The sequence below is a fragment of the Sus scrofa genome, chromosome 3 (assembly GCF_054392235.1).
Source record: "Sus scrofa isolate SSC_HxYL_T2T_F1_AM1 chromosome 3, Sscrofa_HxYL_maternal_Yorkshire_Landrace_v2.0, whole genome shotgun sequence".
Taxonomy (NCBI): Eukaryota; Metazoa; Chordata; class Mammalia; order Artiodactyla; family Suidae; genus Sus; species Sus scrofa.
The window spans coordinates 129,866,974-129,890,063 of NC_139385.1; the positions used below are offsets into that span (position 1 = coordinate 129,866,974).

Sequence of the window (23,090 nt, forward strand, 5' to 3'; positions counted from 1 at the left end):
GTTCAGCCCTGCTGGTGTCCAAGCTGGACCCCACTCACAGATGGGGAGACTGAGGACCAGGGAGGTGGCGTGGGCTGAAGCCACTGAAGGAGTAGCCGGATGAGGAACAGAACTGTGTTCTGCCTGTTGTGCTGTACATCTGTGTACACAGTGTCCAACCCTGTGGGGCGATGCAACTGTTCCCATTTGGCAGATGAGAAAACCAGAGCTTGGAGAAGCCAAGTGGCCTGGGCAAGGCCCCCAGGGTCTCCTGCCTCCAGCACCTGTGCCCTCCCTCCCCTGTCCCCAGCGTGGCTGTGTGAGGCATATCTTACCCTTAGACACATGGGACCTCCCGGCCCAGCTGTGGCAGCAGGCTGCCTGCCTGAATCTCTCTGCTGGGCCGTAGTTTGAAGAAGGGCCAGGAAGCCTGCTTTAGGAATTCCTGGATTTCAGTGGGAATTTTCCTTGTAACTCTGCCAAATCTCCCAGGATAGTTATCAGACCTTCCCCAGGCCTGGGGCTCCTGCTCTTTCTTCCAGATCGGTCTGGCCAGTGCACAGTTTCTCCAGGGGGGCAGGAAAGAGGTCGGGGTGTCCCTGGGAACGTGGTCTGGGGTGTCATTCCTGACCCTCACTTAGGCCAGGAAAGCACACGGCTCACCCTCTGCCCAGCTCTGGTCAGGGGTCCTTCTTTCTCAGCATCTAATGGCAGCTGGAGCATTCCTGAAATGACCTCATCCGGCCCCTCGCAGGTGGGGAAACCGAAGCCCAGGGAGGGGGAGGGGCTGTCCATTTATCCTGCAGCTCTGCTTGCTTTGGGTCTTCTTTGAGTGACAGTGTCCCAGATGGAACCATCCTACTGAGGGACAGGAGGAGTGCGTGGCAGGTGTCCCGAGGCCTGGCGCCCAGGAGACTCCCTGAGGATGCATGTGTTTGGGTGGCTACCCGAAAAGCTCTTTCCCCAGGGGATCTGGGCGGGTCCGCAGGGGCCACAGGCCTGGCACTGTTACTGGCAGGTGTGATTGGCAGGGGGAGCTAGGGCCTCAGATTAAAGTGAGGGAGCCTTGGAGTTCCCGCCATGGCTCAGTGGTTAACGAATCCGACTAGGAACCATGAGGTTGCGGGTTCGGTCCCTACCCTTGCTCAGTGGGTTAATGATCCGGCGTTGCCGTGAGCTGTGGTGTAGGTCACAGACGCGGCTCGGATCCCACGTTGCTGTGGCTCTGGTATAGGCTGGCGGCTACAGCTCTGATTAGACCCCTAGCCTGGGAACCTCCATATGCTGCGGAAGCAGCCCAAGAAATGGCAAAAAGACAAAAAATTAAAAAAATAAAATGAGGGAGCCTGGACCCTGGAGAAACCCTGACCTGAAGCTGGAGAAAGGGCTTCAGTGCACAGGTGCCCCAGGAAGGCAGACGCACCCAAAGACCGAGCTACGCTCTGCGGAGTCCTGCTCCTCTGCCCGCTAGCTGTGGGCCCCAGGCCAGGCCCTTCATCTTGCTGCACCCCGGTTTTCACATCTATAAAACAGGGCTTATATCTATTGCCAGACAGTGTTTTGTGGTTATTAAGCGAGTTAATAGATGTGGAAGTGTTGATTGGGTGGGCGGGTGGTGGGGAAATTGGGTCTCCCATTGTGCATCTGGCCTCTAGGAACTCAGTTCCCGCAGCAGGACCTCCCTCGGGCGAGGTCTGCCTCTCTTTCCTGCCATTCAGTACCTGGGGCTGGCTCTGTGTGACTGTCACACTGCTCCAGTCTTCAGTCCCACCAGCCAATGGGCCATCAGGTTCAGGGCATGGTGGATCTTGGTGGGCGCTGGCTAAGGGCAGCTCTAGCCCACTGTGGGCTCTGTCTAGTGCCCGGGTGGTCCCCCAGGGGACGCTGGGCAGGCAGACCCCACCCCACAATGGCTCAGAGCCCTTCATTCATTCTTTCTCTGGCTAAACATGGTCTGAATGAGAGCTCCGCTTCTGAAACCAGACATCCTAGTTCCAGCTCAGGCCCTGCCACATGCTGTCACCTCAGGCAGGTGGCTCAGCCTCCTAGGACTGGAGTGTCTGTGTCTGCAAGGTGGAGATTAGGCGGTCCTCCTCAAGGGTTGTTGGGCCATGAAACAAGATAACGGGTCTGAAGTGCTTGGCACACCTGGCAGCTCTTACTGTTATTTCTTGAGGGGCTGAAGGAAAAGTCACCCAAAGAAGCCACCTTGTTGAGAGCGGGGTCACCTGAAAGGCAGTTCTGCAGAGGCTGCTGAGGAGCCAGCTCTGCTTGTGCTGGGCACTGGTGGAATCGCAGGGAAGGAGAGCCCTGCCCTTAGCTTCCTCTGCAGGGACAGGATGGGTAGAAGGGCCAGGCGGGGAGGCGGGGGTGGGTGCTGAGCGCAGTGGCCCGCAGGGCTTCCTGCCTTTTGGGGTGGCAGGGGGTGGGGGGTGGGGGCTTGTTCCTTTTGCAGGAGGCTGTGCTCATGGCTTCCCCCGCTGGTTCTCTAGAGTCGAAGAGGATTTGGATCAGATTCTGAACCTGGGAGTTGAGCCCAAACCTCACCCCCAGCCCAAGCCCCAGCTTAAGCCCAAACCGCCAGTAGCAGCTAAGCCAGCGCTACCCAGAAAGCCAGCTGCTCCCCCCAGAGCGAGTCCATCGGAGGCTGTGGCGGGGCAGCAGAGGCAGCAGCAGCAAATCCAAGCCATGGACGAGATGGACATCTTACAGTACATCCGGGACCACGACGCGCCTGGCCAGGCTGCTCCCAGCCTCTTCTGACCGCCTCCCCAGCCCCGTGCTGTTCCTGAGCCCGTAGACCCTCTCCGGTGCAGGGGTGTGTGGGGAGGTGCAGACGTGCCTGTAGGGCCAGGACCTCTGTTCCAAGGGAGAGAGGGTGCAAGCCCAGGGCATAGGACCCCTGTACTGCCTTTTCCCTTTTCCTCAGGCCCATGGGGTCATGGAACCCTGCAAGATGCAGAGAGCAAGGTCACTCTAGGAATTGGAACTTCAATTGTCCCACGTGGATGTTGACGGGAGAGCATGTGGGGTTGCCTTGCCAACCAGGAGCCCAGCCCCCAGGGTGTTGTGAGACAGGTGGGGCCTATTGAGGCGCCACTTGGGCCCACTGGCTCTGCCAGCCCCACACAGGAGGGAGGGCCTGGCCAACTTAGGGTCAGGCCGGGGTCTCCAGGCCAAGCCCCTCTGGAGTCTCTGGTCAGCAGAGACTCCTGGGGGCCTGCAGGCCATGGGAGGGTCTCTAGGAGAGGGCTGTTGAGTGGGTGCCTAGGAGAGCCTGGCTGGGTAGGGCAGCCCTGAACCACCTCAGGGTGGTTAAGCAGGGTGTCTCCCCTGTGGCAAAGCTCAAGAGAAACGTCAGGCCCAGGCTGGCTCTGGGGCGTGGATGGCCTGACAGGCCCCAGGTCTCCCCTTCTTCCTTTCCTAGGAAGGCCTGGCCAGACCGCGGCCTCCCTGGGCCTCTGGCCGTGTGCTCAATGTCCAGCACAGCATCTCTGAGCAGAGTGGTCCCCCCAGCCTCCAAGGACCCCTGCAGCTGGACTGGGCTGGGCCGGACGCTCTCGGGCTGCTGCTTCAAGGGCCCCATCTGTCTAGTGGAGGATGCTGCCGGGCCCTCCCTGCCCTCGGGGTCTGGGCTTGTCCCCAACCTACCCAGCAAGAAGGAGCCCTGTGCTGGGCAGGGCCCATGCCTTAGACTTCTCTGCACCCCTGCGCCTTGGCACACGGGTCTGGGCATGGCACAGAGCTCAGGAAATTCTCAATGAATGTATGATGTTTAATGGAGCAAAGGATGCCTTTTTTTTTTTTTCATATATTCTTCATGTTCAGAGCTAGTTTTTAATGAAACAGATTTGTTTTTAAGGAAATGCAACCACTGCCGTCCCTTGGGTTGTGCTGTTGGACCGGGGATTGGAAGGGGGGTTTGAGACAAGGACCCCGGCCCTTCCTCATCAGGGCCAGCAGCCAACCCTAAGGGCTTCCCTGGGCCGGGGCCAGTGGTTGCTGCATCAGAGTCTCTAGCACCCACTGCCTTGTGCCGGGACCTGCAGGGCAGGTGGGAGCACGCGGATCTGCCCTGGGTGTCATGCCCCTCCATCGGCTGTCCAGTCCCGAAAAGCCTGCCCCCCAATGTGTGCCAGCAACAGAGGAGACAGGTGGCTCTGGGGGCCGAGAGCCTGATTCCTCCGCCTCCTCTGCCTTAGCTGGGCTCCCAGGGACCCCCTCCCCAGGCCCTGAGCTGGCTCTGGGACAGCCTCGGCGCCCCCACGAGCTGCCCCCCTTTCTCTCATTGCCAGGCCTTCACACCCCCCACCCCTCAAGCACAGGTAGGCTCCGCACCCGGCCCCGGGTGACTGCGGAGGCCTCCCAGGGAAGGAGGAAGTGGGGAGGGCCTGGTCCCCTTCCCTTCCCCGTTGTCTCCTCCGGGCCCCTCCCTCCCTGCACCCCTCCCCCCACCTCCCCCAACATGTGACATAGGAGCAGAGGGTGCAGCCGCCAGGTGCCTCTGGGGGTGGCTGGGAGGAGGCCCGTCATAGGCAGAACCTGCCTCCTCCCTGTCGGCCTGGTCCCCGGACCCTCAGCAAAGAGGTGCGCCTCTCCAGATGCGGAGGCTCCGTGGCTCGTCTTCTCACCCGAGTCTGTGACCTGCTGGCCAATCCATGACACCCCGTCGTCCAATAAAGTCCGTGTCGGTGGCTCATTCCAGCACTTGTTAGTGGTGCTCTTTTCCGTGCTTGGGCTGATGGAGGACAGTACGGGGCACTGTCTCTGTAACAGCGGGCTCCCCAAGGAGACCTGTCCTTGAAGGACCCAGGCTATGCCAAGGCCTCTCGGGCTGCTGCTGGGCAGGGCGGGGCGAGGGCAGGGGGAAGGGTCCACTGTGTAAAGCGAGGGGCCAGAGGCCCAGGCCCAGTGGGGTCGTCGGGTCACTGCTCAACCAGGACCTGTTTGGAAAGGCAACATTTTCCTTCTCCAGACCTCACCTGGTCGAGGCTGGACTGGCCCTGAAGCCCTCCCGGCCCTGACGCCAGACAGCCCTGCCGAATAAGCCCATCCGTCTGTATCCAGACCTGTGCCGGCCTCCACTCTCCTGCCAGAGTCAGATTCTGCAATGCTGCTTCCTGCCCAGGACCCAGAGTTTCTAAGCAGACGACTGCAAGCCAGCGTCCCCAGGGAGCCCCGTGCAGCGCAGCCTGTGAGCCTCCCCCCACCCCCGCCTCCCCGGGCTCCCTCACCACTTGGCTTTGGCTCTTGCAGCTGAGCTCACATGGGGCTCCTGGCTCCAGAGGACAGGGGGTTGGGCCATTTTGAGAAGGACCACGCAGCCCACGAGCCTGCAGAGGAGAGTTCACTGAGGAAGGAGGTTTTACTGAGGTTGGTTTGTTTTGACGCCGTGTGAGCCCATGGACAGGATGTGCCAGCTGCTGCGGGGCCCCCGCTCCCATCCCCTATGTTCCCCTCAGGAAGCCAGGGGCTCTGGCCCATTCTCCTGTCCCGGTCGGGCTGGGAGGCGAGCTCCGCTGGGGGCACCCGCCCTTCCTAAGCTCTGGCGTCCCGTGGTCCTATCAGTGCCAAAGTCTGGAACCCATCTCTCCTCCGCGTGCTCTAGGGCCCAAGGCTCGAGCCCTCAAACGGGATGCAAATGAGGCGGCAGAAGTCCAGATGTCTTTTGGGCCCTGTAGCCTTCCTGCCCAGCTGCCAGCCTGGTGTTGTCAATACACAGTGGTGATCTAGCCCTGGTGTTAGGCTTTGTTTTGTTTCCAAAGAGACTTGGCGTGGAGGGTAACACTCAGCTCTCTGCCCACCAGCTGTCCAGCTGAATATCTCCTGTGGATGAGAGAAGGCAGCAGAGCCACCAGCGCGTGCCCTGGTTGGAGGTCCGACCGGACAGCGAGCACCTCCCAGTGCTGCTGGGTCTTGATGGCCATGCTTAGAGGTCAACACTCAGAGCCCTCGTGAGTGGCTGACCCTTCCAGCTCAAGTCTCGGACAGTGCGTTCAGGGCAAACTCTGATCACTCCAAGCCATCCCCTGAGGCCTCATGGTTGGGGGTAACTGACCCAAGGGCCAGCCTCCGTGGACCAGAGGGATCTAGGTTCCAGTCCAGCTCAGCTGTATGATGTCCCCTCACCCCGCAGAGCCAAGTGAAGAGACATCCCTGAGCTCCTGTGAAGGGCCGGGTGGGCCGTCACGTCCTATTTGTTCCTGGAGGCATTTCCATAGGCTGGTTACTCCCGCTCATCACATCAGTCCCCCTGCCCAGGGCAAGCTGGGTCCTAGTGGGATGTGGCAGAAGGCACTGCCAGCTTCAGCCAAGCCCAGCCTCTAGCCCTGGGCACTGGCCTTAACTTCCAGGCGTGGCGCTACGTACGACACAGCGAAGGGGACCCAGGTGCACAACAGGTGTATGTAACGTGGTGTGTCCAGCCTGGAGCACAGACGCCCGTCCTTCTCAGAGCTGACCTCAGCTTCTGGTTTATCACAGCTCTGGCCCCTGGTGGGAGCTGAGGGATTGCATTTCTCAGGTCGTGCTCAGGATAAGCCACACTTCTGGAACGGGGGTTATAGGCTCAGTGCGCAGCCTCAGTAAGTGGGCACCCCTAGTGACAGCTTTCAGAGGGTGAAAGCCTGTGCCTCTTTGCTAACTCAGCAAATAGCAGCAGCCTCTAAATTGCTTTTTTAGTAAAGCTGGGTTCGCTTTCTCCAGCCCAGCTAGCCAATCACGTCTACTTCCTCACATGCCGAGCTCATTCAAAACCACTAAGCATTTAGTGCACCTACTGTGTGCGGGCACTGTGACATGTGAGAAAGGATCAGGAGGGGAGAGGCATAGAAAAAAATGCTGGTCAGCCCTTCCAGTCTAGAAGCTCCCCATGGCACTGGGCATCAGTCAGCTTGGTGAAGAAGCTCATACAAGGAGCCACACAAGCTCGTGAATAATGCAGTGCAAAGCAGAGGCAAGTGATGGAGTTCCCGCTGTCGCTCAGTGGGTTAAGAACCTGACTAGTATCCATGAGGATGCGGGTTAGATACCTGGTCTCAGTTAAGGATCCGGCGTTGCTACAAGCTGCAGCTTGGATCCCATGTTGCTGTGTTGCTGTGGTGTAGGCTACAGCAACCGCAGCTCCGATTTGACCCCTCGTCTGGGAACTTCTATATGCCATAGGTACGGCCCTACAAAGAAAAAAAAAGGCAGAGGCAGGGAAGGATAGTGTAGGACACACAGCTCTGGTGCTCAAAGGACATGGGACAGGAGATATCAGGCCAGCATGGCCAAGGGATATTTCCTGAGCACCTCCTGGGTGCAGTGCCTGTTCTAGGCATGGTGGAGGGCAAAAATAGGAAAAGTGCCACCAGAGCCAGATTTGCCATGAACGTGCCACGCCCCTAGGTCCTGTTCCGTTCTTTGGGCCTCCTGCCCACACAGCAGACACAACTCCTCCCATGCAGCCACCCCTGTCCACCACCCCCCCAGCGCACACAGTGTACACGCAACCTGAGCCCGGCTCCTGGTCCCTGCGTTCATTTCCTAGGGCAGCCGCAGCAAGTACCAAAAACCAGGAGGCTTTAAATAGCAGGAAGTTACTCCCTCCCAGTTCTGGAGGCCAGAAGTCCCTCTGATGGTTGCGGGCAATCCATGCGGTCCCTGGGCTTGCAGCCGCATCGCTCCAGCCTCCACCTCCGTCTTCGCCCGGCCTCCTTCCTGGGCCTCTGTCTTCACGTGGGCCTCTCCTCTGGGTCTTCTCTGGGTCTGTGTCCAGTTTCCCTGTCTTGTAAGGAAACCAGTTGTTGGGATAGGACCTCGTTTTACCTTAATTACATCTCAAAACCCTGTCTCCTTTACACTAAGGTCCTGTTCACAGGTTCATGGGGACAGGAATTTGGGGCAGGGTGGGTGGGGGACACTGTTGCAGCCAGTGCCGTCCCTGAGGGTCTGGTACCTTTCAGGAGGCTGAGGTACTTGAGTGAAGAAGTCATGACTTCCTACCTCCCGTATCAGCTTCTGGGCCTGTCAGATACCATCTGGTATCAGGTGGTCTTGGGCCCTTGTGATCACACAAAATTTAGGAGAAATCACCCCGCCGGTGACAAGAGTACAGAGACTTTGCACACGGCTTGTGTCCAAGAGTGGGAGTGGGACACGCTGAGCATGTGACTTGTGGGGCCCCAGGGCCTGACCCATGTGGCCAACGTGTGGCCTGGCCCCCCCACAGGGCCATCATACCCAGGGCAATGGCAGGCCCTGCATATCTCCTGTTCCAAGCTGAGGCAGGTGGCATCCCGTCCCATCCTATCCAAGCCGTGGTCTCCGTGATGTCCCTGCGTGCTCTGGGCATGTTTCAGCCCCGCCCTGTGGTCCCCACTCCCTGTCTGAGTCGGGGAGGGAGCTGGGACAGAAATACCTTTGTTGGACCCTTGCCAGGCGCCACGGTTAGATTTCACTCACTGCAGCTGCCACCAGAAATATGGAAAGCTCTTCTCTTCAAATCTTGGCAGGAGCGACTCTACAGCAATGCATGGCACCAGCTGGAGGGTCAGTGACACTTCGAGCTGTCCCCGGGGTGGCCCTGCCCTGGAGAAGGTCTGTCTGGAAGGGCCTGGTGGTTTTCCAGGCGTCAGGCCTCTGAGGAGGTTGGAGAAGATTCGCCAAAGCTGGCGATGGACAGGCTTCCAGAGTGTGAGGGCTGCCGGCGGACTCCCGGGTGCCGAGGGCCCTCTGCCCCGGCCTTCTCAAGTGGGCTTTCTTCCCTTGGCAGGATTGCTCTTGGCTTCTCCACCTGTGTGTTTCTGTTTTTCCTTTTGGTTTAATAGCCACTTTGCTCATTTCCCCCTCAGAAGTGTTCTCGGTCCCAGAGGGCAATTTTTTTAGGTTAGAAAGTAGAACAGCTAACTTCTTGTCCACCTGTTTCTCAGACACCAGGAGTAGCAAAGAGGCTCAGCCTGACCCAGTGCTGCCCTGAAGGCTCCTTTTACTGCCCAGACAGTCTAGGGTTCCAGTCAGGCTTGGCCTGGTATATGGGTGGCCCTAGGATGGGAACCCTGGCCCCACAGACTATATAAAATAGGAATGGAAAATGCTGCAACACATTTGGGGAAAAGCTTGGCAGTTTTTTTAAAAGTTGAACATAAATTTACAAGACACCCCAACACTTCCACTTCTAGGAATAGACCCAAAGGGAAAGGAAAACCTATGACCACACAAAGACTCGTGCACAAATACCCACAGCAGCTTTATTCGCCATGGCCAGAAAGTGGGAGCAGACACCAAGTCCATAAGCCAATGAATGGATAAGTAAAATTGGGACAGGGAGTTCCCGTTGTGGCTCAGTGGAGACAAACCCAACTAGTATCCTTGAGGATGCAGGTTCAATCCTTGGCCTCGCTCAGTGGGTTAAGGATCTGGCGTTGCCGAGAGCTGTGGTATAGGTCGAAGACATGGTTTGGATCCGAAGCATAGTCCATCAGCTGCAGCTCTGATTCCATTCCTAACCTGGGAACTTCTATATGCCTCGGATGCAGCCCTCGAAAATAAATAAATAAATAAATAAATAAATAAATAAAATTGGGACAGGCACACAATGGAACATGATTCAGCAACAAAAAAGAATCAAGTGCTGACACATGCCACAATACGAATCAACCCCAAAACCATCACACTGAGAGAAGCTAGACGCCAAAGACCACATACTATCTGACTCTGATCTGAAAGTTCCAGCAGACAGATCTACAGAGACAGAAAGTAGTAGTAGCTGCCTTCGGCCGGAGGTGGCAAGTGGATTTTAGGGGGGTAGGGGGGAATGAGGAAGTGTTCGAAATGTTCCAAAACTGGTTTATCGTAATGATTGCACAATTCTGTACGTTTACTGAAATCATTTAATTATACACTTGATGCGGGTGAATTCTTAAATTATACCATTAAATTACACCTCAATAAAACCGTTAAGGAAATTAATGACTGGAAAATGAAACAAACAAATACAAAAATCCATGGGCAGCCGCGTGCGGCAGCTGGAAGTGTGAACCAACTCCCGGCTCTCCAGCCTCCTAGCTGTGTGGTCCTGGGCCGGTCACTGACTGTCTCTGTGCCTCAGTTTTCTCACCTATAAAATGGGGATGATATTTGTACCTGCCTCAGTAGGGTAGTTAAGGGAGAAAATTAATCAATATTTGTGAAGTTCTTTGATCATTTCCTGGTTCGCAGTGCATGTTATATGTGAATAATCAAAATTCTGCGGCATCGTTAGCGGTTTATTGTGCTATAAGGAATCTGAGGATTCAGATGCTCACTGCCTTCATCTAGGAGTGAGAGCCAGACCTTTGGGTGGAAAGGGAAGGCTCTGGGGCTTGCAAGGAGGGTGGGTGTAGGAGAGAGGAGAGGCTGGGTCCTTTCCAGCTGCTTGGCTTCTCTGAGCAGCAGCCCGCCAACCGCGAGAGGCTAACACAGCCGGCTTCTGGGCCTCAGCAGTGGGGACCACATGCAAAACCATTGGGCCCTGGTGCTGAGGGTCCTGGCCCCCGGGGACTATGGGGGGTGACCAGGGCCCTGGATCTGGATGGGCCGGGGCAGGCTAAGGAGGGAAGGTAGATGGAATGTGCTGGAAAAGATGTCATTCTGATGAAGATTCCTAATAACACCCGCAGGGCAGTGGCCCCAGGGAGCTCATCCCAGCACCCTACACACTCCAGACCTACAGCCTGCTCGCCCAGCACCATGGAGACGGGGAAATAAACACCAGCTTCCCTCTGGCCCCTGACCTTTTGTTCAGAGCAACTGGCTGGGCGGGGCAGGGAAGGGAATGTTAAGGAGAGTTTGGTGGCAGCTTTGTGGCCCGACTGGACCGTGAGGAGGGCGTGAGCTGCTTCAGCACTAGTGCCCTTCCTCTTTTCGCCTCGGGGCCTTTTCCAACTTCCTCCTGTCTCCTGTTCCCTCTGGGCAGCAGTGGGGTGAGGGGGTGGGGAAGGGTCTAGATTCCCCTTTGAAAAGAAGCCCCACCCACAAAGACTTGCACAAACGTCCATGGCAACGTTCTTCCTAAGAGCCCCCGCCCCAACCAAAGGGAACAACCCAAATATCCATCACTGGATAGACCAGCAGCTACCTTCCTACGAGGCAATACCACTCAGCCGTGGAGAGGAAACTACTGGCAGATATAAGGATAGCGATGGATCTCAAAACATGGTAATACATACATATGATCCCATTTCTAGAAAATTCTAGAAAAGGCAAAGCTAGAGCAGATGAGCCACTGCCAGGGGCAGGGGCTGTGCAGGGAAGAGGGAAGACTGAAGACATGAAGGCATGAGGCAAGTTTCCGAGGTGAGAGGAATAGTCTAACGTTTGAACACGACTATAAACGAAACTCAATGAACTGCAGGCTTAACATGGGGAAGTTTTATTGTATGTAAATTATACCTAAATAAAGCTGTCGAAAAAGGAAGCACAGTGCAAAAGTAAAAAATATCTTGGGATTCGATTCAGCAACTACACTCCTTAGTATTCACCCAAATGAGCTGAAAATGTGTGTCCACACAACAGCGTTCACACAGGTGTGTATAGCAGCTTGAGTCATAATTTCTAAAACTTGAAACTTAACGAGATGTCCTTCAGGAAGTGAATGATGAAGTAAACAATAGCGCATCTAGACAAAAGAATACTATTCAGCACTAAAAAGAAATGAGCCATCAAGCCACCCAAAAACCCCATAATATGCACTTAAATGCATATTACTAAGTGAAAGAAGCCAGTCTGAAAAGCCTACATACTCTACGAGTCTAAATTTATGACATTCTGGAAAAGGCAAAACTATAGAGACAGTAAAAGGATTAGTAGTTGCCAGGGGATGAGTAAGTGGAGCAAAGAGGAATTTTAGGGCCGTAAAAATACTGTGTATAATACTGTAACGATGGATACGCGTCATCATCTGTCTGTCCAAACCCATAGAGTGAGCAACGCCAAGAGTGAAGCCTGATGTAGGCTATGGACTTTGGACAATAGTGATCACACATGTGCCTTCTGGTGGGGCTGTTGATGGAGGGGGAGGCTGTGATAATATGGGGACAGCAGGTATCTGGGACTCCGCATTTTCCGTTCAAGTTTACTCTTTGCTCTTTTTTGAACATGTAAATATGAAATCTATTTTAAAAAAGAAAAAAGGAGCCACAGGGAGGAAGTTCCTTAGCCCAGAAGATACTCAGCACTCCAGGAAGCCAGGCCTGCCTCCCCAGACCATGCCCTACCTTCAGTGAGTGCCCCACGCACAGAGCCTGCAGGTGCTCTGGGCTCCAGCTGAGGCTCAGCAAACATTCAGCCGACGGTGGTAGAGTTTTCTGGTCCAGCAGATGGACAAAATGGAGGGAAGGAGCTTGGGGCACCTGGTGTGGGGGACGACCTGCCCCAGAGTTGTTAATTTTAAAAGCACTTAAGGCTACGAAATTCCGTCTAGCAGGGTTTTGGCCCCCTCCTATAGATTTTATCATATAATGTTCTCATTTTCACTGATTTCCAAGAAGTTAAATTTCCAGTTTTTATTTCCTATTTAAAACCAAAAAGGTATTTTAACTACTAGTAGTGTTGATATGTTTGTTCTTTTGTCTCCAAGGTTTTAGCGCTGTTTTTTATTATCTCTTTGTAATCTAGTTCTAGTCTTACTGAATTATGGCCTGAGAATGGGATCTGCTACTTTCTGTAAGTTAAAAATCTTTCTGGGCAGCCTAGGATATAACCAAATTTTAAAATGGTCAGTGGATATTTAAAATGCATATTCTATTTGTAGAAGATACACACACACACACACGTATACAAACATGCATACATACAGATATATGTATATATATACACATAAACTCAAGATATGTATATATATCTGTGTGTGTGTGTGTGTGTGTGATTTCGAAAGTATTTAATATGTTTTTCAGGCTTCTGTATCCTGATTTATGCTGGGTCCACTTGACCCATCATGCCTGAGGGGGAATTGTAAGCCTCCCACTGTCATAATGGTTTTGTCTAATTCCCCTGGGAATTGTTCAGTGCCCATCCTGGCTGAGGGTCTCTAGCGCCTCTGGCCTGGTCTCAGTGAGGTGCTGAGGGCTCCCAAGAGGATATGACCTCACTTTAGCCAAAGGAGCTCACAGTCCTGGGCTTGCCTGGCTTCTGTCTCTGGACTGATGAAGCACGCCTGCTTTTTTGGTGGCTCAAGCCACTGTCTTCACAGAAATGCCTGGCCTCAGGGGATGGGCATCAGGGTGGGCCCTTACAGGATTCCCCTTCAGCTAAGATGGGACAAGAGCAAAGGGCCCAGCCCACACACAAGGCTTTCTCTGCCAAGTCTGTAAGCTCCACCTGCCATGCAGGAGCCAGAAGCTCTGGAACATCTGTGTTTCTTAGCTGGCCATCAGTTCTCTCTGTGCTCCTGCCAATCAGGCCAGCAAGAATTGGTGATTTTTTTTTCCTGTGGCCAGGCAGGCCTCGGCATAGCACTTTTCGGTAAACTGGACCTCTCAGGCACCTGAAAAACAGGTGCTTTTCAACCTGTTTATTCAACATAAAGTATTATTCAATCATAAAGTACCAGTATTTGAAATATTGACACATGCTCCAGCATGGATGAATCTTGAAAACATTAAGCTGAGTGAAAGAAATGGACATAAGGAGTTCCCATTGTGGTGAAGCAGAAACAAATCTGATTCGTATCCATGAGGATGCAGGTTTGATCCCTGGCCTCGCTCAGGGGGTGAAGGATTTGGCACTGCCGTGAGCTGCAGCATAGGTCACAGATGCGGCTTGGATCCCGCATTGCTGTGGCTGTGGTATGGGCCAGCGGCTGTAGCTCCGATTTGACCCCTTCCGTATGCCACAGGTGCAGCCCTAAAAAGCAAAAAAAAGGGGGGAAGTGGTGTGTAGAGAGGACACAAAAGACCATATACTGTATGATAGCATCTATGTGCTATACCCAGAGCAGGCAAACTCAAAGAGACAGAGAGCCGGTTTGTGGTTACCAGGGACTGGGGGCTGGGGGAGTAGAGAGTCGCTACTCAATGGGTACGCACTTTCCTTGGGGGTGATGAAAGGAGATGGTGGCAATGATTAGACAACCCCGTAAATGCATTAGGTACCACGGAATTGTACACTTTAAAATGGCTAAAATGGTCAATTTTACCACTCCCCCCCACACAAGTGTATCTAGGACATAATGAGGACCAAGCCCAGGGAGTAAAGTGGCCTTGCCCTGCCAGGCCAAGAGGCCAGGAGTCGCAAGATGATGGAAAGCAGGGGGTGATATGAAATTTGGGGGGCCGTGGAGGATGGAAGGCATGAAGCCAGGAAAGGCAGAAGGAGGCAGCGTGTTTCTACAGCTGATGCTGCATCCTGGTGGGAGTGCCGGCCTCCCAGGTTGAAGCATCCCATGTGTGTGTGCATGTTTCCTGGGAATGGTAAGGGCTGGGACTTGTCTTTCTTGGCTGCATCTAAACCGAAGACAAGATCTCCCCTGGTTTGGCAGGAAATATTTGAAACCATTGCCAACACATCTGTTTCGTTTTCCTTGGCAACAAAAGGCATCCTGCGAGATAGACTCAAGGCTTATGACTGAGAGCTTCCATAATTCTTGCTCCTTTTCTCATGGAAGTTTAAGTGGAAGCACTCAAGCTCAGGTTTGGAGAGGGGCAGACCAGAAGAGGCTGGGCTGCCGAGAATCCAGCATCTGGGGAGAGAAATGAGCTAACTTGAGGGGGGCAGGAGGGCAGGCGTCTCAACAAGGGGAGGCCCAAGAACGTCCTGAAAATCCAGAGTCTGGGGGCAGAGTCCCTCTTGGGGGGTGGGGGAGGCAGTGGAGGAGACCCCTCTTCTCTGTGACCTGTGCCACTTATGAAATGGAGAAACTGGGGGACGGGTCCAGGAGAGTGAGCGTGGGCTTTGGCATCAGACAAGCTGGGTTTGAATCCAGCTTGCTTACTCCCTGAGTGACCCTGAACTTCCCCCTTGTGTTCTCATCTATAAAAGGGGGGAAAGAACATCTACCTCATAGGTTTGTTGTTGGGATCAAGGGAGGGGGTGCATGTGAACCGTGGAGCAGAGAGTAGCACACTGCAGGGGCTCCATAAACGCTTCCGTATCCTCCAGAGAACTGAGCTGGAGAGGACACTGTGGCCTGGCCTGCCCATCTCTGTACCCTGATCTTTTCGCCTTGAACATGAGGGGGCCAGGAACTGACTTTCTGTGATTTTATGACTAAGAACTCCAGACCCAGGGCTGTCCCCAGGGACTGTTTAAAAGTAGGGCAGCTTGGAGTTCCCATCGTGGTGCAGAGGAAACGAATCCCACCGGGAACCATGAGGTTGCGGCTTTGATCCTTGGCCTCACTCAGTGGGTTAAAGATCCAGCATTGCAGAGAGCTGTGGTGTGAGCCGCAGACGCAGCACAAATCCCATGTTGCTGTGGCTGTGACGCAGGCCAGCAGCTGTAGCTCCTATTCGACCCCTAGCCTGGGAACCTCCATATGCCACAGGTGTGGCCCTAAAAAGACAAAAAAAAAAAAAAAAAAAAGACCCCCTTGGCTGAGGGTCAAACAGCTAAATGAGCACTAAGGGCAGACAACTGAGAGACAGTAAGACCCAGAACCACTCTGGGCCAGGCTCCCTGGGGAGCAGAGATGGAAGAGTGGCCTCAGCTGCACTCCTGACTTCCAGCACCTTCTCTGAGTTTCTCAGACCTATAAAGTCCAATGGGTTATTTAAATATTTAAGTATCAACCAGGCCAATGGTAGTCAATTCTCACAAAGAGAAGCTGCAAGTCCCACTCACTTAGGAAGTTTGGCACCTTCCAAAGATACCGCCTAGGAGCACCCGCTGGGGAGCAGTGGATTCAGATCTTACTGAGTGCCAGCACCCTTGACCCAGCACACGGCCGCTGTGCATCACACCTCACCGTCGGCATTGAGGGAGATGAAGCTATTTGTCTGAGGAGGTTGCATGGCTGGGAAGTGGCTGAGCTGGAGTTCGAACCCATTTCTGTGCTGCCATGTAGACCTGAGTTCTCATTAACACTCAAGTCTACTAAGTGGGCCAAGCATGGCAACTGGGTAGTTTTTTGTTTCTTTTAATTAAAAAAATTGTTTATGGCCACACCCTTGGCATACGGGAGTTCCTGGGCCAGGGGCTGAATCCAAGCCAAAGCTGTGACCCACCCTGTAGCTGCGGCAACGCCTGATGTTTTAACCCATTGCCAGGCCGGGATGGAACCCATGCCCCCACAGCGACCTGAGCCAATGCAGTTGGGTTCTTAACCCACTGTGCCATAGCGGGAACTCTTGGGCAGTTTCTTTTTTTTTTTTAAGTAGCTTTATTGACATATAATTCCCACATTGTATAACTCACCCATTTAAAGGGTACAATTCAATGATCTTCATTATATTCACAGAGTGGCTCAACCCTACCACATTTTCATCCGCTAAGAAACCCCCACACCCCTTAGTTTGCACAGTCCAATCCCCCCAGCCCCTCCAGCCCTAAGCAGTCATTAATCTGTTTTCTGTTTCTATGTATTTGCCCATTCTGGTTCTAAGAATGTTCTTTCTATATTATAGATACAAGTCCCTTACTAAACATATGGTTTGCAAATATTTTCTTTCATGTTGTGGGCTACCGTTCCACTTTCTTAATAGCGTCCTTTGAAGAAGAAACATTTTAAGCTTTTATGAACTCCAACTTATCTAGGGGTTTTTTGGTTTTGTTTTTTTGGCAGTTTGCGCTTTCAGTATCATAGACTTCCCTGTGCTTTAAAGCAGGATTTACTGTAGAGAAATATACCCATGCCAAAACAGCCAAAGGTATGGATTCTTATTGTCCTTTCAGGTTCAGGCTTTTAAAGAATTCTTTTATTATACTCTACTTCATTCCAAAAACAATTTGATGCCACTTATGAAAAATCAAATAATACAAAAGAATACCATAAATAAAGAATTCTAGGCAGAAGGAAAATATCCATCTAAGATAAAGCCGAGGATAAAGTCAGTGTGTAGAATTACATGTGTCGAGTTTCTAGTGACCAAAGCAAAGAGGAAATGCAATTATTTATAAGATTCACGGGCGCAGGAGATAAAAATATATCTAGATCTTAGGAAAGGCATCACTTTTCCTGGCACAGAGGCCAGAACAAAAATTTCTCCGATGGCTCCTCTTAAAGGGAGACTATGTTTGGGTTTATCAACTAGAAGAGAGGACATGTATAGTGTCCCCACATTACCTCTCTCTTCACAGCCCAATTCCCTCCCCTTTCTGTTTCCAGATCCATGTCCCTTATTTCCAACAGTTTTGCCACACATGAAATTGCCCCTGTTGTAGTCATCTTTTAAAAACACAAATATGAGGGGAGTTCCCTTGTGGCTCAGCAGGTTATGAACTCAAGTATCCATGAGGATGTGGGTTCGATCCCTGGCCTCGCTCGGTAAGTTAAGGATCCGGCATTGCCATGAGCTGTGGGGTAGCTGACATTCACAGCTCCAATCTGGCGTTGTGGTGGCTGTGGCGTAGGCCGGCAGCTGCAGGTCGGAGTCGACTCCTAGCCTGGGAACATCCACATGCCGCAGGTGAGGCATTAAAACAAACAAACAAACAAAAACAAAAACCAAAAAATCCACCAAAAAAACCCCAAAAGACGCAAATAGAAGGACCTCACTTCCCTTCTTGAAAGTCTTCAATAGCTCCCAATTGCCTTCAGGATCAAGTCCAAACTCTTTAATGTGACTTACATGATATTACGCAATATAATCCCAGCCCACAAAAGCCACTGATTTTGAACCCCTCTGTACTCTGGATCTCAGATCTTGTCAGCACCTCCATCCTGAAGCCCTCGCTCAGATCTACATTCTCTTAGCTTACTCACACTTTTTTTTTTTTTTACACTCACACTTCTAACAAGCACACGTGTTTTTTCCCAAGATGACAGCAGATTAGAAGCACCGAATTAGAAACAGTATAAAAGAGTTGGTACAGGTGGGGTACTGAGACTGCCAGTTCAGCAGCAGTGGAAGAGATTGACACATTAGAGAAAGCAAATCTAAATACACAATCGGCAGAGTCATGTGAGGCCGTTTAAACAGGCACACACATATTTCTGCTCATCCAATAGCCCTGAAGATCAGCCTATTATATAATAAGGTAGTTTGGACCTTAAACCATGACAAAGCTAATGATAAATTCTTTTCATGGCACTCTGTTACCAGAAGGCGTGAGAATATGCAGTGTTGCTTAGAATCATTTTCTTGTTTACCGATTGACGTAAAAACTTTTAAAAAGATTTATTCTTGAATTAATCACACATTCGTTATAAAGAAAACTTGCTTCTCCAAAACCATGCCGATTCATGAGTTTTATTGGCTGAAGTTTGTTTGCAGAGGGACAGAGTGCGCATCCTCTAATTCTCTGAACCAATTTTTAAGAAAAGAACATTCTTAGAAATACAAAAGAACTATGTGTTCTTTATAGAAAATACAAATAAACTGAAGAAAAGAAAAGTACCCATGCTCCCACTTTCCAAAAATAACCACCGCTAACATTTCGAAGTATTTTCTTCTATGCTTTTACTGGGTACATACGTGCATGATTTTTTTTTTTTTTTTTTTTTTTTTACAAAAATGGCTTCTTCTTGGTAGTTGTGTGACCTTGTTTCCATGAATCGTGAGGACTTTAATGTAGTAAATAAGATAGACAGCATCGTTTGAAGGACCGAAATCTTTGCTATCATTCAGCTGACCCAAGCTTTATGTAACTGTCTGTTGGACATGTGGGTTGTTTCTAGTTTTTCTCCTCCTCCTCTGATTCTGGGCTCAGGGTGACTTTGAGGCTGATGCTGGGACCATTCTCTTTAGAGCTGGGCTCTCTGTGACTTGAAAGCATGATGCATCTCCTGGTAGGGCCGTTGCGACTTGTAATAATGGCGCTTTGTGGCTTAATGAGAACAGGGCTCTATTAATCCCTCTTTGTCTGACCTCAGCCAACCTCACTCTCAGCAAAAGCGGGATTCTTAGGCCCTTGGGACCCTATTGAGCTGTTGTCATAGTGATTGGTGCCTGGGGCAGGGTCACTGGGCCAATGTCCCTAACCAGACCATCTTTGTCTTGCTGACACACGCAGTTCATGGCTGTTCAATCCCAAACTCGGAGAGAGACTCAAGGAACCCTGCTGAGCTGCCAGCCTTTGGTCTGACTGACCTGAGGCTTGGGGGTCCTTGAAGGCTTTCTGGGGCCTGGCCCAACTCTCCCCAGGAGGGCAGCTCAGCTCACCCACCCACAGAGCCCCAGGGTGGCTCTGCTCTTACCCGCAGACCTGGGACCACCCCCCAAGCCTCTGCTTCAGAAATGAACCCTCACAGGGCAGAGGAGGCCCAGCCAACCAGCCAGACAGCAAAGCTTCTTGTTACCTGATGTCAGGACTGAAGGACCTTGGAGATGATTGGGTCTGCCCCACCCCACACCCCCCGGGTGCCGATGGGGAAACTGAGGCCCAAGGAGCCAGATCTGATTCCAAACCATTCAGTAAATCACGCGTGCTGTCTGAATGAGGCAATTCCCACTTCCAGCTCCAGAAAGGAATCGTCTCTTGTAAGACAATTGATATTTTCACAGCAGGTTTTTTAGGTCTGGGAGTTCTTCCTGTGGTGCCATGGGATCAGAGGTGTATCTGGAGCAGTGGGATGCAGGTTCAATCCCCAGCCCGCCACAGTGGGTTAAGGATCTGGTGTCGCTGCAGCTGCAATGCAGGTTGCAATGGTGACTCGCACCTGATCTCTGGCCTCAGAACTTCATATGCCTAGGGGTAGCCAAAAAAGAAAAAGGAAATAAAAGCTTTTTAGGTTTGATAAAAAAAAAAACCTTTATTATTGTTATTATTATGACCCAAGTGGTCCATGAATACATTTTCTTTGAAAAAATAAAAAGAACATTGCAGAGAAGACACAAAGACCCTTTGGCTTCTGTCTCCAATCCCAGTTCTCTCTCCTGAGACCAAATCCTGGTTTGCTAGGTATCCAAATCTGATTTTAAAATGCCCAAACCTTATTGGTTTGACGTGGGTGGCCAGAACAGCTGGGGTGACGCAAACCTGTGTCCCCAACTGGGGGTGAGTCCAGGTGGCTCACAGTGGTGGCAGGATTGCCCATGCAGGAGGCACTTCCCTGGCCCCAGGGCGGCAGGGGCATTCTGGCTCTACTGTGTCCTCACTCAGCCATGGGCTATGACAGCCCCTCCATCTTCTTGCCCCATTTCCGGTTTCAGAATCCCCAGAGCCTCTGCCTCTGGCCTGGGTGGCATGTCAGAAGTCTTAGGCTGAAAAAGAGAAATTTTCTACCAGGATTTAGCAACCTCTCCCGCAGGCTGTAGCCCAAAGGGACAGTGTTGAGATTTTGGGTTCCTGTGTCTATCTCAGATTTCCACTCTCTACTGCCCCATCCTACCTCCCTGGCATCAGCCCCCTTCCTCCCAGGATCCAGGACCTTCTGCAGGGAGAAGCTCAGCTGGCCATCTCAGTATCCCTGGAGAAGGAAGAGGGGGTTTAAAAGAAGAGTTTAGGGAGTTCCCGTTGTGGCACAGCAGAAACGAATCCAACTAGTATCCATGAGGATGCAGGTTCGATCCCTGGCCTCACTCAGTGGGTCAGGGATCCTTTGTTGCTGTGGCTCCAATTTGACCCCTGGCCTGGGAACTTCCATATGCCGAGGGTACGGCACTAAAAAGAAAAAAATAATTAATAATAAAAGAGGAGTTTAAGTTGCACAATGACATGTTAGAAGTCAGTCTTACATGAGAGAAATTCCAACAATGATGACAAGTACAGCGCAGAAAGAGGCTTTCCTGGCATGCCTACTTCACACCAAGTGGGGGACCTCTGGGACCCCCCCATTTTCATCTCCATAACCACCTAGGACCAAGCCTTGCTCCAGGCATTGAGGCAGTGAGGCCCCTGCTCAGGAGGCTGTCAGGCCTTCTGGCCGTGCCTGGGAAAGATAACAAGAGTCATGAAAACAACAACAAGAGTTACGAGCTGGGAAACAGAAAGCAGCTCTCCTCCCTTAAATTCTCCCTGTCCTAATCTTCGAGAACCTACCACGGTCTCAGTACATACTGTTTAGATTTCTAAATGCATGCAAATCATATCGAGGAGTTTTCAGGATTTTTTTTTTTTTTCGTAAATCAGTGACAGTCTATATTTTTTTTCTCAAGCAAAAAATCTTTACAGGAGTTCCTGTTGTGGCTTAGCAGTAGCAAACACAACTAGTATCCATGAAGATTCAGGTTCGATCCCTGGCCCCGCTCAGTGGGTTAAGGACCCAGCATTGCCATGAGCTGTGGCATAGGTCACAGGTGCAGCTTGGATCCCAAGTTGCGGTGGTTGTAGCAAAGGCTGGCAGCTACAGCTCCAATTCAACCCCTAGCCTGGGAACTTCCATATGCCACAAGTGTGGCACTAAAAAAGAAAAAAAGAAAAGAAAAAAACTTGCCCAGTGTTTTAACATAAAAAACCAGAGTCTTCTCCAGGCAAAGCACATTGCTTGGTAGAAGGACGCTAATATTTGGGGCATCCCCAAGGTTCCCACAGTCCAGTTTTGATCACCTCTCATCAAAATCAAGTTCCTTCTTTTGGAGCTGAGAAAAAGGGCAGCAGAAGGCTCAGGGCTGCTGAAGCCCCCAGCAAGTTAGCGGCAGAATGGCCCCAGACACCTGGAAATCTGGCCATCGCCTGAAAACCAGCACAAGACTTTCTTAGCCTGAAAAGGTAAATTTGAACAAAATCAGAACTTATGAGGATCCTTTGCTACCCTAAGGCAGCTAGGGAAGGGTAAGGGCAAGGAGGTTGCCGTGGTTACGTCACCCTGGTCCAGGAAATGACCTTTGGCTCCAGCGTCCTGAAACTGATGCCTGTTTCCTGCTGGGCTGGAGGGAAGTGGCTGGGGCTGAGGCCAAGGGACTTGTGCTGCCCATGGCCTGTAAATCCCGTGTTTCAAAGCCCCGCCAGGAGCATGGAGGGAGCCCAGGGGCCTTGACAGGGGTATGGGGCACCTCTGAGCGGCGAGTCTCACAGCCTTGCCTCCTCTGGGTCCCCCTCTTCTAGTGGAGATTAGCAGTGATGCAGGCTCTGCCTTGTGTGGCCATGAGGGGTCCCTGAACTGGACCCCTGACACACTTAAATGGCCCAAATCCCACCCAGAACCCAGTTGGTCAAGTCCCCGGTGGCTGCCTCAGGTCTGCATTGAGCAGTCACCAGTCGGGGGCCCAGCCAGGGAACGCGGTGATGAAAAGACACCAGGCTCTGAAGATGCCCAGACACGAGTGGGGACAAAGAGGGAACTGGGTACTTCAGATAGTGATGACGAGGATGGTGGAGTAAGGACGAGGGAGAAGGGACCCCTTGGCCTGGGCATGTGGGCAGCAGGGAGGCGGGAGATAAGGTAAGATTCTCAGAGGAGCTGGGGTCTTGAATGATGACCAGGAGTTTTCCAGGACAAGAATGAGAAGAGCAAGAGGGGGAAGCCTAGGATGACAGAGCCTAGAGTGTCAAAACACATGAGGGCCAGGACCGGAACTGGGAGAAGCTGGTGTGGCCAGAGGTGGGGTTGCCGAGGTGTTGGGGGGACGGAGGGGAAAGTTGTGAAGAGCTTTAGACATTTGGGTCACATCAAATTACTGGTGGCCCAAGGATGGCAGAAGGTTCCTCTTCCCTCGGCAGCTCCTGGGTTGGGTAGAAGGGTTTCAGGACCCTGGGGGGCAGGCAGGGGGGCACTGATGAACCGATTTGGCTATCACCTTGCCTACCTTCCTTGCCCAGCAGGGTCCCACGGGGACGAATCCAGCTGCTGACTCCTTTGGCTTTGATGGTGGTGTGTCTGTTGTCTCATTCGCATTTATGTCACAGAAGAGTCAACAGGAACCAAACCATGGGAATCAGAAAGAAAACAGCCATGCGGGGAGGGGCAGCAGCACAGAGCAGACCACGGCCCCTCCAGGAGAAATCAGTCGCCAGACACAGGCTATGAATGGAATCCCTGGTTGCTACAGGCCCCGCGAGGCCCAGCTCAAATCCTGCCTCCTCCATGCAGCCCTCCTGGTGGTGGGTGGCTTCAA

General features: G+C 52.3%; 1 protein-coding gene and 1 long non-coding RNA gene across 3 annotated transcripts in view; one reads left to right on the forward strand and one right to left on the reverse strand.

Moving 5' to 3' along the window:
- Positions 1 to 4,686, forward strand: part of HS1BP3 (HCLS1 binding protein 3) — a 38,284-nt gene extending 33,598 nt beyond the window's left edge. For both annotated transcript variants that reach the window (XM_003354913.6, XM_013996311.3), the window contains exon 7: positions 2,472 to 4,686. In XM_003354913.6, the coding sequence (XP_003354961.4) occupies positions 2,472 to 2,742 (271 nt within the window). In that variant the 3' untranslated portion in view covers positions 2,743 to 4,686. The remainder of the gene's footprint in view (positions 1 to 2,471) is intronic.
- Positions 1 to 23,090, reverse strand: part of LOC146404936 (uncharacterized) — a 639,839-nt gene that overhangs the window by 167,382 nt on the left and 449,367 nt on the right. The gene's annotated exons all lie outside the window — the stretch shown is intronic.